General features: G+C 34.5%; 1 protein-coding gene across 1 annotated transcript in view; it reads left to right on the top strand.

The window, feature by feature from the left end:
• The window catches only part of LOC128663743 (vasoactive intestinal polypeptide receptor-like), a 299650-nt gene extending 286898 nt beyond the window's left edge, over positions 1-12752 (top strand). The window contains exons 11-13 of the mRNA XM_053718222.1: positions 7839-7968; positions 9000-9041; positions 12660-12752. Of these exons, the coding sequence (XP_053574197.1) occupies positions 7839-7968; positions 9000-9041; positions 12660-12752 (265 nt within the window). The remainder of the gene's footprint in view (positions 1-7838; positions 7969-8999; positions 9042-12659) is intronic.
• The last annotated feature ends 1073 nt before the right edge of the window (positions 12753-13825 follow it).

The raw sequence follows: 13825 nt of genomic DNA, 5'->3' as shown, positions 1-13825 counted from the left end.
TTGAGTAACCCACTGTTTATCTAAACCATCTGGTACCCTCCACAGCAGTTGCTTCACTTACTAGAAGTAAAACAAAATACCTACTTGCACTGTTTCATTGCAAACTGAGCAAGACTGAGAAAAACAAAATTCAATGTCATAATAGACGAGCCACGAATAGGCTTAAAAAAACCAACAACATGGAGTCTGTTGTGTCATGAAAAATTCATGACATATATATATATATATATATATATATATATATATATATATACATATATATATATATATATATATATATATATATATATATATATATAATTATCTCTGTAAATTTCAGTTCCTTTTATTAACCATCCACACAAATTAAGGCCTAGATTTAGAGTTCGGCGGTAGCCGTCAAAACCAGCGTTAGAGGCTCCTAACGCTGGTTTTGGGCGCCCGCTGGTATTTGGAGTCAGTGATTAAAGGGTCTAACGCTCACTTTTCAGCCGCGACTTTTCCATACCGCAGATCCCCCTACGCCATTTGCGTAGCCTATCTTTTCAATGGGATCTTTCTAACGCCGGTATTTCGAGTCGTTTCTGCAGTGAGCGTTAGAGCTCTAACGACAAGATTCCAGCCGCCTGAAAATAGCAGGAGTTAAGAGCTTTCTGGCTAACGCCGGTTTATAAAGCTCTTAACTACTGTACCCTAAAGTACACTAACACCCATAAACTACCTATGTACCCCTAAACCGAGGTCCCCCCACATCGCCGCCACTCGATTAAAATTTTTAACCCCTAATCTGCCGACCGCCACCTACGTTATACTTATGTACCCCTAATCTGCTGCCCCTAACACCGCCGACCCCTGTATTATATCTATTAACCCCTAACTTGCCCCCCACAACGTCGCCGCAAGCTACTTAAAATAATTAACCCCTAATCTTCCGACCGCAAATCGCCGCCACCTACGTTATACTTATGTACCCCTAATCTGCTGCCCCTAACACCGCCGACCCCTGTATTATATCTATTAACCCCTAACTTGCCCCCCACAACGTCGCCGCAAGCTACTTAAAATAATTAACCCCTAATCTTCCGACCGCAAATCGCCGCCACCTACGTTATCCCTATGTACCCCTAATCTGCTACCCCTAACATCGCCGACCCCTATGTTATATTTATTAACCCCTAATCTGCCCCCCACAACGTCGCCGACACCTACCTACACTTATTAACCCCTAATCTGCCGAGCAGACCTGAGCGCTACTATAATAAAGTTATTAACCCCTAATCCGCCTCACTAACCCTATCATAAATAGTATTAACCCCTAATCTGCCCTCCCTAACATCGCCGACACCTACCTTCAATTATTAACCCCTAATCTGCCGACCGGAGCTCACCGCTATTCTAATAAATGTATTAACCCCTAAAGCTAAGTCTAACCCTAACACTAACACCCCCCTAAGTTAAATATAATTTTTATCTAACGAAATAAATTAACTCTTATTAAATAAATAATTCCTATTTAAAGCTAAATACTTACCTGTAAAATACATCCTAATATAGCTACAATATAAATTATAATTATATTATAGCTATTTTAGGATTAATATTTATTTTACAGGCAACTTTGTAATTATTTTAACCAGGTACAATAGCTATTAAATAGTTAAGAACTATTTAATAGTTACCTAGTTAAAATAATTACAAATTTACCTGTAAAATAAATCCTAACCTAAGATATAATTAAACCTAACACTACCCTATCAATAAAATAATTAAATAAACTACCTACAATTACCTACAATTAACATAACACTACACTATCAATAAATTAATTAAACACAATTGCTACAAATAAATAACATTAAATAAACTATCTAAAGTACAAAAAATAAAAAAGAACTAAGTTACAGAAAATAATAAAATATTTACAAACATAAGAAAAATATTACAACAATTTTAAACTAATTACACCTACTCTAAGCCCCCTAATAAAATAACAAAGCCCCCCAAAATAAAAAATTCCCTACCCTATTCTAAAATACAAATATTACAAGCTCTTTTACCTTACCAGCCCTGAACAGGGCCCTTTGCGGGGCATGCCCCAAGAATTTCAGCTCTTTTGCCTGTAAAAAAAAACATACTATACCCCCCCCCAACATTACAACCCACCACCCACATACCCCTAATCTAACCCAAACCCCCCTTAAATAAACCTAACACTACCCCCCTGATGATCTTCCTACCTTGTCTTCACCATGCCAGGTTCACCGATCCGTCCTGGCTCCAAGATCTTCATCCAACCCAAGCGGGGGCTAGACATCCACTGAAGAAGTCCAGAAGAGGGTCCAAAGTCTTCCTCCTATCCGGCAAGAAGAGGACATCCGGACCGGCAAACATCTTCTCCAAGCGGCATCTTCTATCTTCTTCCATCCGATGACGACCGGCTCCATCTTGAAGACCTCCAGCGCGGATCCATCCTCTTCTTCCGACGACTAGACGACGAATGACGGTTCCTTTAAGGGACGTCATCCAAGATGGCGTCCCTCGAATTCCGATTGGCTGATAGGATTCTATCAGCCAATCGGAATTAAGGTAGGAATTTTCTGATTGGCTGATGGAATCAGCCAATCAGAATATAGTTCAATCCGATTGGCTGATCCAATCAGCCAATCAGATTGAGCTCGCATTCTATTGGCTGATCGGAACAGCCAATAGAATGCGAGCTCAATCTGATTGGCTGATTGGATCAGCCAATCGGATTGAACTATATTCTGATTGGCTGATTCCATCAGCCAATCAGAAAATTCCTACCTTAATTCCGATTGGCTGATAGAATCCTATCAGCCAATCGGAATTCGAGGGACGCCATCTTGGATGACGTCCCTTAAAGGAACCGTCATTCGTCGTCTAGTCGTCGGAAGAAGAGGATGGATCCGCGCTGGAGGTCTTCAAGATGGAGCCGGTCGTCATCGGATGGAAGAAGATAGAAGATGCCGCTTGGAGAAGATGTTTGCCGGTCCGGATGTCCTCTTCTTGCCGGATAGGAGGAAGACTTTGGACCCTCTTCTGGACTTCTTCAGTGGATGTCTAGCCCCCGCTTGGGTTGGATGAAGATCTTGGAGCCAGGACGGATCGGTGAACCTGGCATGGTGAAGACAAGGTAGGAAGATCATCAGGGGGGTAGTGTTAGGTTTATTTAAGGGGGGTTTGGGTTAGATTAGGGGTATGTGGGTGGTGGGTTGTAATGTTGGGGGGGGGGTATAGTATGTTTTTTTTTACAGGCAAAAGAGCTGAAATTCTTGGGGCATGCCCCGCAAAGGGCCCTGTTCAGGGCTGGTAAGGTAAAAGAGCTTGTAATATTTGTATTTTAGAATAGGGTAGGGAATTTTTTATTTTGGGGGGCTTTGTTATTTTATTAGGGGGCTTAGAGTAGGTGTAATTAGTTTAAAATTGTTGTAATATTTTTCTTATGTTTGTAAATATTTTATTATTTTCTGTAACTTAGTTCTTTTTTATTTTTTGTACTTTAGATAGTTTATTTAATGTTATTTATTTGTAGCAATTGTGTTTAATTAATTTATTGATAGTGTAGTGTTAGGTTAATTGTAGGTAATTGTAGGTAGTTTATTTAATTATTTTATTGATAGGGTAGTGTTAGGTTTAATTATATCTTAGGTTAGGATTTATTTTACAGGTAAATTTGTAATTATTTTAACTAGGTAACTATTAAATAGTTCTTAACTATTTAATAGCTATTGTACCTGGTTAAAATAATTACAAAGTTGCCTGTAAAATAAATATTAATCCTAAAATAGCTATAATATAATTATAATTTATATTGTAGCTATATTAGGATGTATTTTACAGGTAAGTATTTAGCTTTAAATAGGAATTATTTATTTAATAAGAGTTAATTTATTTCGTTAGATAAAAATTATATTTAACTTAGGGGGGTGTTAGTGTTAGGGTTAGACTTAGCTTTAGGGGTTAATACATTTATTAGAATAGCGGTGAGCTCCGGTCGGCAGATTAGGGGTTAATAATTGAAGGTAGGTGTCGGCGATGTTAGGGAGGGCAGATTAGGGGTTAATACTATTTATGATAGGGTTAGTGAGGCGGATTAGGGGTTAATAACTTTATTATAGTAGCGCTCAGGTCCGCTCGGCAGATTAGGGGTTAATAAGTGTAGGTAGGTGTCGGCGACGTTGTGGGGGGCAGATTAGGGGTTAATAAATATAACATAGGGGTCGGCGATGTTAGGGCAGCAGATTAGGGGTACATAGGGATAACGTAGGTGGCGGCGGTTTACGGAGCGGCAGATTAGGGGTTAAAAGTGTAATGCAGGGGTCAGCGATAGCGGGGGCGGCAGATTAGGGGTTAATAAGTGTAAGGTTAGGGGTGTTTAGACTCGGGGTACATGTTAGGGTGTTAGGTGCAGACTTAGGAGGTGTTTCCCCATAGGAAACAATGGGGCTGCGTTAGGAGCTGAACGCTGCTTTTTTGCAGGTGTTAGGTTTTTTTTCAGCTCAAACAGCCCCATTGTTTCCTATGGGAGAATCGTGCACGAGCACGTTTTTGATGCCGGCCGCGTCCGTAAGCAACTCTGGTATCGAGAGTTGCATTTGCGGTAAAAATGCTCTACGCTCCTTTTTTGGAGCCTAACGCAGCATTTGTTTGAACTCTCGATACCAGAGTTAAATTTATGGTGCGGCCAGAAAAAAACCCGCGGAGCGTTAACAGCCCTTTTACCGCCGAACTCTAAATCTAGGCCTAAGTTTCTTTTTAAAATCACTAAATTCATATGATCAATTTAGTTTGTTTCTGGTTATTAAATGGGCATAAAAGTAAATCTTAGTTTTTTGTATATAAATTCATAGATTGTAATTCATAGATTTTTTTTTAAATAAAGCTCAGTTATAAAAATATTAAGAAATATTGATCCCACATAGTGGCACTTCCTACTACACCCAATAAATATGCAACAGTGATTCACTGGGGTATGCAGGCATTTGACTTTGGGTCCAATGATCTAAAGCTCTCTGCCCTGGTGAGATTAATATAAGAAGTCTCTTCGCAAATTTTAGTTTGAGAGTTGTTTACATAGTTATGTAGGGCTCTGAATGTAAAGGAGTGACACCTGCATTACAATATAGTGCTAAAAAGTCCCAAAAGAGTTTGCAAGATTTCTCTCCATATTGGTGAGATTTTGATCATCAGGCCTTTTGTACCAGTGGTGGCTTCCAGCATGTACAATGAACGGACAGAGCCGCTACAAGAGATTGTATAGATGAGGGGGAAAACAGAGCTAAGAATGTGTGCCATCATTTCTGTGGCCCCAGGAAAAAGTGGAACTAAAGAATGTTTGTGTTGGAGATGACCACAACTCAAAAGGAGTATCTGGAGGGGAAAACAGTAGGCGGAGCGTACTTGCTAAATCTGGTTCTGTCCAGGGAACAATTTTAGGTGTATGTTTAGTAGCCATACATTTATATTCGGCCCTTAAGGCTTCTAAAATATTGATCTGTGGCCCCCATTTGTTAGGAAGCTGGGCATTATAGATATACAGGTATACCCCGCTCATACAGCTGGTTAGGGATCGGAGCCCCGCTGTAAAGTGAAAACCGCCTTAAAGTGAAACAAAGCAGTTTTAGCTTTCTTTTCACTTGCCATTGTGTTTAAAAACTAGAAAACATGTTTGAACTAACATATATTAGGGGTGCAATAAAGCTACGTTTAGTTTAACACTAGCACAGCACAGTATTTAATTATTATTCCATAAATACTGTACCTGTAAAATAGTGACAATTACTGTAGTAAAGTTTGCCAGACTACAACACTAATACACAGATTGAACTGTAATGCTGTAAACAGAGTGAACTGTGCATAACAAAATGGTGCCAGTCACTTTTCTCGCAAGCTCACGATGATTAAAGCACTGTTTCAAAATCCTTAGAGGTTGAACTTCAGCTCCAAAAATCGCTGTATTAGTAAAGCGCTGTAAAGTGAAGCTCTGTAAAGTGAGGTATACCTGTATAGTGTATGGAAACATTGTGAAGGAGCTACTGTTTCTTAAAGCTATAAATTACTAAGTAGTATAAAAGAAATATAAAAGAGTTATAGTACAAGTCAATTAACATTGTGAGTCATTCTTTTGACAGCATACAATTTATATATTACAGTGGAAAGCACTGAACAAGGTGACTCATGCTCTCTTACTTAAAAAAGAAATTACAAGATAAAAATGTTTGGTCGCTTGCACCATATTGTGTGTTTGTAAAAAATAAAAAGGGATATGTTGTCTAATCATTGTTATAGTTTGTTGATAACACACATTTTAGATAGATTGAAAGATTTGGAAATGTTTCAGTATTTACGCTTCTAAGAAAACTAAATTAATATCAAACTTCAAACAAAAAAAAAGAAAGGAAAAAAGATCCAATGCAGAATGCAAAAGAGCTACAGCCTAGGCACTGTCAACAGCAGTAAATCAGCCATCGTACATTAGCTGCTCAACAAGGAAGCTCCCAAGTAATGGCAACAGCTTTTTATGGGAGCCACTGGCACATAATAATGATCGGACTGCTGCTGTTATTTGCTTCTGCATAGTCCATGCCCGTTTATTTTAGCTACTACTAAATGCTTTAGCTATGGAACAAATGTTTGTTGGGGTTTTTTTTTGGTTAGAAAAACACTTGGTAGTGAAGATTAAAGGGACAGTCTGCTCCAGATTTTTTATTGTTTAAAAAGATAGATAATCCCTTTATTACCCATTCCCCAGTTTTGCATAACCAACACAGTTATATTAATACACTTTTTACCTCTGTGATTACCTTGTATCTAAGCCTCTTTTGAAAGCCCCCTTATCACATGACTATTAATTTAATTGACTTGCATTTCAGGCATTTAGTGCTAACTCTTAAATAACTCCACGTGCGTGAGCACAATGTTATTTATATAGCACACATAAACTTACGCCCTCTAGCTGTGAAAAACTGTCAAATGCATACAGATAAGAGGCGGCTTTCAAGAACTTAGAAATTAGCATGAGCCTTCCTAGGTTTATCTTTCAACTAAGAATACCAAAGGAACAAAGCAAATTTGATTATAAAAGTAATTTGGAAAGTTGTTTAAAATTGCATGATCTAAATCATGAAAGTTTAATTTTGACTAGACTGTCCCTTTAACAAATTAATTTTATACTGCTTGAGTAACCCACTGTTTATCTAAACCATCTGGTACCTTCAACGGCAGTTGCTTCACCTACTAGAAGTAAAACAAAATACCTACTTGCATTGTTTCATTGCAAACTCCCTTAACTCTAATCCCCCCTACAGGATGCTTCTATAATTAAGACCCTTTAATCTTAACATTCCTGCAGTCCAGATTGAAGCAATCAGGATTATACAGAAGATAGGTGGGCTGACTAAGAATTGAGTCCAACCACTTTTCTGAGTTGTTATTTTGTAGTTAACCTCATATAGGGCCCGATTATCAAAAATATTTAGAGTGTGCTGTCACCAAATAGCATTGTGGGTTTGGTTAGGTTGCCAAAATAGAACCACTATATGAAATATGCTGTCACCAGAGTTTTTCATTATAGCAGGTCACCTAGGATCTAGTTCAAAATGTTTACACTGATAAAGTAATCACATGAAGGTTTATGGTAAAAGGACTTGTATTATTGAGTTATCAATGTTATTTCACTTACCAAGATAACCTATATGTGCTTACTATATAGAAACCAACATCTTTGACCCCTTAAAATAAAAAAGTAAACAAAAAATACAAAGATTTGGTGTATAGGATAAAACTCATCTAGTAATCTAAAAACAATTAAACATTTATTTTCAAATGTTATCCCACAGGAGACTTGCCAAATCCACACTTCTTCTGATTCCTCTTTTTGGAGTACATTATGTGATCTTTGCTTTGTTTCCTGAGCACATTGGAGTCTGGGCAAGATTGTACTTTGAACTTGTACTTGGCTCAAACCAGGTGATTTGTGTTTTGTGCCACTTATGTTTGTACATCTATTAAAGTGTTAAGCTGGATGGCTGGTGGAAGGAGCGTAGCAGATTTGTCTTCAGCATGAGTGATGGCAATGATTGATGTAAAATGATCTGGGAGGAGGAATTGATTATGCAGCCAATAGTTATACCTCATAGAAACCTAAATATTTACCCTGATTAGTAGTGGTCAGTGGGAGTAGGTTCCTGTGAGCTAAGCACCCCCAGTAAGAACTGTAGCACAGTCACATCTGAAAGATGTCAATAGGTTTTCAAGGCGTCTTTACATGTCAGGACAAGCAGAATGGTAAATGGGAAGAAAATTATATTTTAACAAATAAAAGCATCAATAAGTTGGTTAAATAATGACTTAGTCCCCAATATTCCCATAGTAATACAAAACTTTATTACATCATATGCTAACACTACATATTTTAAAGTTTGAAACCATAGCTGAGTCTGCCTCATATTTGAAGCCATAAATCACTAATATGCTGCTGGTGTGCGCATTAGAGGATGCATGTATTTGTACAGAAGTACAGTTGAATATTAGTGCATGTGTGTATGCAGAAGAGTGTGTGTACGGTATAGTGGTGTTTGTTAGTGTTTTGATTTAAATATATGAATATGCAAGATATGGCTGAATAGGTGCGGTAAGCTGAATCATATTGCATATGAATATGAGGTAGGGGGTGAGACTAGAGCAAAATACAAACAAAAACACAGACAACAAAGTAAGTGTTTGACCTCAGAGCATATGAGAGAGAGGAAGGGGAGAATGTATCATAATAAGTATTAAGAGGTGTAGGGTAATGTTGGATTAAACAACATATACATGTAAGAATGATGGCACATTGCAGGAGTTTATAGGGGAGCTTGGATTCTACTAGTTTGATGGAAGACTTTGGTTTGTATCACACAAAGGATCCTTAAGTATTGATCATATGCTACTGAAAATCATTCCACACTTACTGCATTTATTATATGCTGTTCTCTGATTGCTGCATGTTCTCTTCACAGGGATTCATTGTGGCATTGCTATATTGCTTCTTGAATGGAGAGGTGAGAGCTGAGCAAAGACAAACTGTGCATGGTGATTTACAATGTATTGCAGGTGAAAGAAAATAAAGTTGCCTTTTGTATAGCCTGATATACCCGGTGCAGTGATTTTTCTTCCTATCTAATAACATAATGTTGTGAATTAGGGAATCACCAGTATAATTATCTGAGAGAGAAACATAAATGTTAATATATATATATATATACTGTGTATAAATAAATATATATATATATACTGTGTATAAATAAATATATATATATATACTGTGTATAAATAAATATATATATATATACTGTGTATAAATAAATATATATATATATATATATATATATTGTGTATAAATAAATATATATATATATATATATACTGTGTATAAATAAATATATATATATACTGTGTATAAATAAATATATATATATATATACTGTGTATAAATAAATATATATATATATACTGTGTATAAATAAATATATATATATATACTGTGTATAAATAAATATATATATATATATATATATATACTGTGTATAAATAAATATATATATATATATATACTGTGTATAAATAAATATATATATATACTGTGTATAAATAAATATATATATATATATATATATATATATATATATATATACATATATATATATATATATATATACTGTGTATAAATAAATATATATATATATATATACTGTGTATAAATAAATATATATATATATATATATATATATATATACTGTGTATAAATAAATATATATATATATATATACTGTGTATAAATATATATATATATATATATATATATATATATATATATATATATATACTGTGTATAAATATATATATATATATATATATATATATACTGTGTATAAATAAATATATATATATATATATATATATATATATATATACTGTGTATAAATAAATATATATATATATATACTGTGTATAAATAAATATATATATATATATATATATATATATTGTGTATAAATAAATATATATATATTTACTGTGTATAAATAAATATATATATACTGTGTATAAATAAATATATATATATATATATATACTGTGTATAAATAAATATATATATATATATACTGTGTATAAATAAATATATATATACTGTGTATAAATAAATATATATATATACTGTGTATAAATAAATATATATATATACTGTGTATAAATAAATATATATATATATATATATATATATATACTGTGTATAAATAAATATATATATATATATATATATAAATATATATATATACTGTGTATAAATAAATATATATATACTGTGTATAAATATATATATATATATATACTGTGTATAAATAAATATATATATACTGTGTATAAATAAATATATATATATATATACTGTGTATAAATAAATATATATATATATATATATATATATATACTGTGTATAAATATATATATATATATATATACTGTGTATAAATAAATATATATATATATATACTGTGTATAAATAAATATATATATATATATATATATACTGTGTATAAAAAAAAAAATATATATATATACTGTGTATAAACATGTTAGCGGACTAATGTTGTGTATGCATTTGTGCCACTTCATGGAGTGTTTTTATCCTATATTCTAATAAAGACTGTTTGCTTTTAAGACCGCTGCTTGCAACTCCTTTCTACTTTACTATATATATATATATATATATATATGAGGGTGTATCTAGGCACTGATAGGTTATAAGGCTAACCTCTTCTTCTTTTGTCTATAGTGTTTAGAAATAAACACAATTGTTTACAATCTTGCTTGTTAAAATTTAATGAAAAGAGATGCTTATTAATTTTCATGCAAATGCACATTCGGCACAAAAATTAGATTTTTGTTTTGTTTTAATGAAACAAATGTCGAAATAAATGCACCAACGAAAATGAAAGAAAATGAAATAATACTGAAAAAATGAAATCGTCAATATTCATTTGTTTTCTTTTATTTTTTTAAGTGGTTAATACTTACCTTAGCGCGCTCTTCATGCTCTCCAGAGCACATTAAAGGGACAGTTAACATTGCTTTTTTTCAAAAAATATATTTACATATTTATATTCAACATTTATTTTTTAAACTTAAAATCTATTATAATGCAAAATAAAAAAAATTTTTCTTTATTATTTCATTTATTTTTAGTTTTCAAATGTTTATGTCAATGTATGTATGTTTTGGGTACTTGTAAGGCACGGCTAATCACCCATAAGGGTCTCAAGGCACTGCTCATTTTATCGACATCAGAAGGATGAAAGGCTGAGTGGACCTCGCCGGGGATCGAACCTGCAACCCTTGGGTTGCTACAGAGCTCAGCCACAGTGCCTTAGCATGCTGAGCTATCTGTCAATCACTTAGTATAGCCTGCCTCCTTCCCCCACACACTTCAAATGTGTAGCTCCGGGTAGGAACTCCTCACTCCAGGATCTGATTTGAAGTATAACAGAGCGCTTCCACCAATGTGGATTAGTCTGCCCAGGCTAGCCTTCCTGTTCCCTCTGCCGTGGCCCCTATTCACCCTGGCATCTCTTTTAGTGACAGTGATAGAGAGAGGATGAGTAAGTAGAGGGAACTGGAAGAGTGACAATCACTGCTAGTGAGTGGAGGTATGCCCCAGACAGATATATTTCCCTGGTGTCAGCAAAGCACAAGATCTTTTGCTCCAAATCCGTAACCCCCCCACCCCCATCTTTTCCTATCGCTTCCTCCTGGCCCTGGTCCTATTCATCTGTGTTGCTGTCAACAAAATAAAGAACTTCAAAATCTTCTGCGTGCAGCATCTATACGGACCGTCTTCCCGGGGACAGTATCCTCCATCTGGGGACTGTCCACAGAAATCAGGGAAGGTCTGGTCACCTTATTTTTAGCATGCGAAATAAGACGCACATAAATAAAAATTACCTTTTTTTTGGTTACTTATTTTTGCGCAAGAGATCTGGCTGTTTGTTTAGAGAAAAACGGTGCGCATCCATAATAATCCAATGGCGCGACTGATTAATAGATATAAGTGGATGAGGTAGGGACAGGGAGAAGTAGATTCAGTGAGGGGCAGTCATACGAATAGTCACTAAGAAAATTTCAAAGAAAGTATATTAATATATTTTAAATTAAAATGTTTTTAAAATATTAAAATCTAGGAACGTTAAAGATAAAAATTTTAATAGATAGTGTTTTTTTTATGTTTACTGTCCCTTTAAGGTAAGTATTGTAGCAACAGGGGAACTTTTCGCCTGTAACTTTGAAACATTTACATTTGTTTGAACGAAAATGAATGAAAAAGTTTATTGAAAATTCTGTATAAAACAAAATGAATACTGAATAGTGCAGCCACGAAACACAATTTTCTTGGCTGCATATCTCTAGAAAATATACATTTTCCACACATTTTGATACGTACAATTTTATGACTGTTTTATGCATGGCTGATAGGAAGTGTCTATATAAATGATATTCTGATTATACAGAACTAATAGGGGATAAACCTTTAAATGACCTATTGGATCTTGTATGAATTGTGCAGCATGTGAGCAGCATGTTTATCTTGTATATAATGTAACTAATGTATTCTGTTTGTGCAGGTTCAGGCTGAGATTCAGCGGCACTGGGGCAAGTGGCAGACTTCACTAGAGAGCAACATGTTTAATCTAGTGACACAGGATTTCACGGCATGAAACCAGCACCCGTATACTACCCCTTAAATGCATTGGCATCAGACCTGAATATTATCCTCATATCTGTGATGGTGTAGAGGGGTACAAGAGGGTGTACAAATAAAATGGTCTGTTGAAAACTAAAATGCTCTACTGAAATAAATTCCTTTCTATTTTATGTATTTAACCCCTGTAAAGGTGTTAAATATATGGAGAGCCTGTGCCACATATGTGGACAGCAACATACAAAATAGAATCTCTGGACAGGAAATTGGTAATGTAAGAGTAAAATTACTGAGAGTGTACCTGCATGCTAGCACTCAGCCACTCATAATCATCAAGGATAGAATATAATTTCTAGTGTGTAAAGACAGAAGGAACAAGAAGGTTGTTTAATTAAAAATTAACTTTTAATAGTTTCATGTAAATTTTTGTAATAACGAATACCCATATAAAAACACAAATCTAACATATGCTATTATATATTCCGTTTATCAGGGGATTCTCTTTTTAACATGCTATTCTTCATATGCTATAAGCAACTTAAGAATCCGGTATTATATCCTCCTTATTTGGTTTAGAGGGCAGTGTTGCTGACACTAGCGTGATACCGCTTTAGACCATAACCAACAATAATAATATTAGTGTCTTTAATATATAGGGGGTTAATCTTATTAACTTCAATAACAGGAAGTGTCCGAGACACTAGTGTAATTGTTAAAAGAATATATTATGTGGATATAATATAGTGCACAGCAACCAGGATATTGATGGTTTAGCCACATCTATTTAATACGTTGATTCATTTGTAAATTGTAACTACCATTTTCTTTAATTCACAGCGGGCAGTGTCATAGACACTTGCGCATTACCGCTTAAGCACATATCATACAATATTGCTACCTAGTACATCTAGGAACTGGTATATCTATTACATTTGTGACTTAGATTAACAGCGGGCACTGTCTTTGACACTAGCGTAACCGCTTAAGATGTTAACACCGTAGATTATATTTTATTATACTGCTACATAGGGAACTAATACTTTTGCTTTACTTGTTACAAATATACTAATAGCGGGCAGCGTAACTGCT

Source organism: Bombina bombina, chromosome 1, assembly GCF_027579735.1.
Source record: "Bombina bombina isolate aBomBom1 chromosome 1, aBomBom1.pri, whole genome shotgun sequence".
Lineage (NCBI taxonomy): Eukaryota > Metazoa > Chordata > Amphibia > Anura > Bombinatoridae > Bombina > Bombina bombina.
This window is presented reverse-complemented; position numbering and strand designations above follow the sequence as displayed.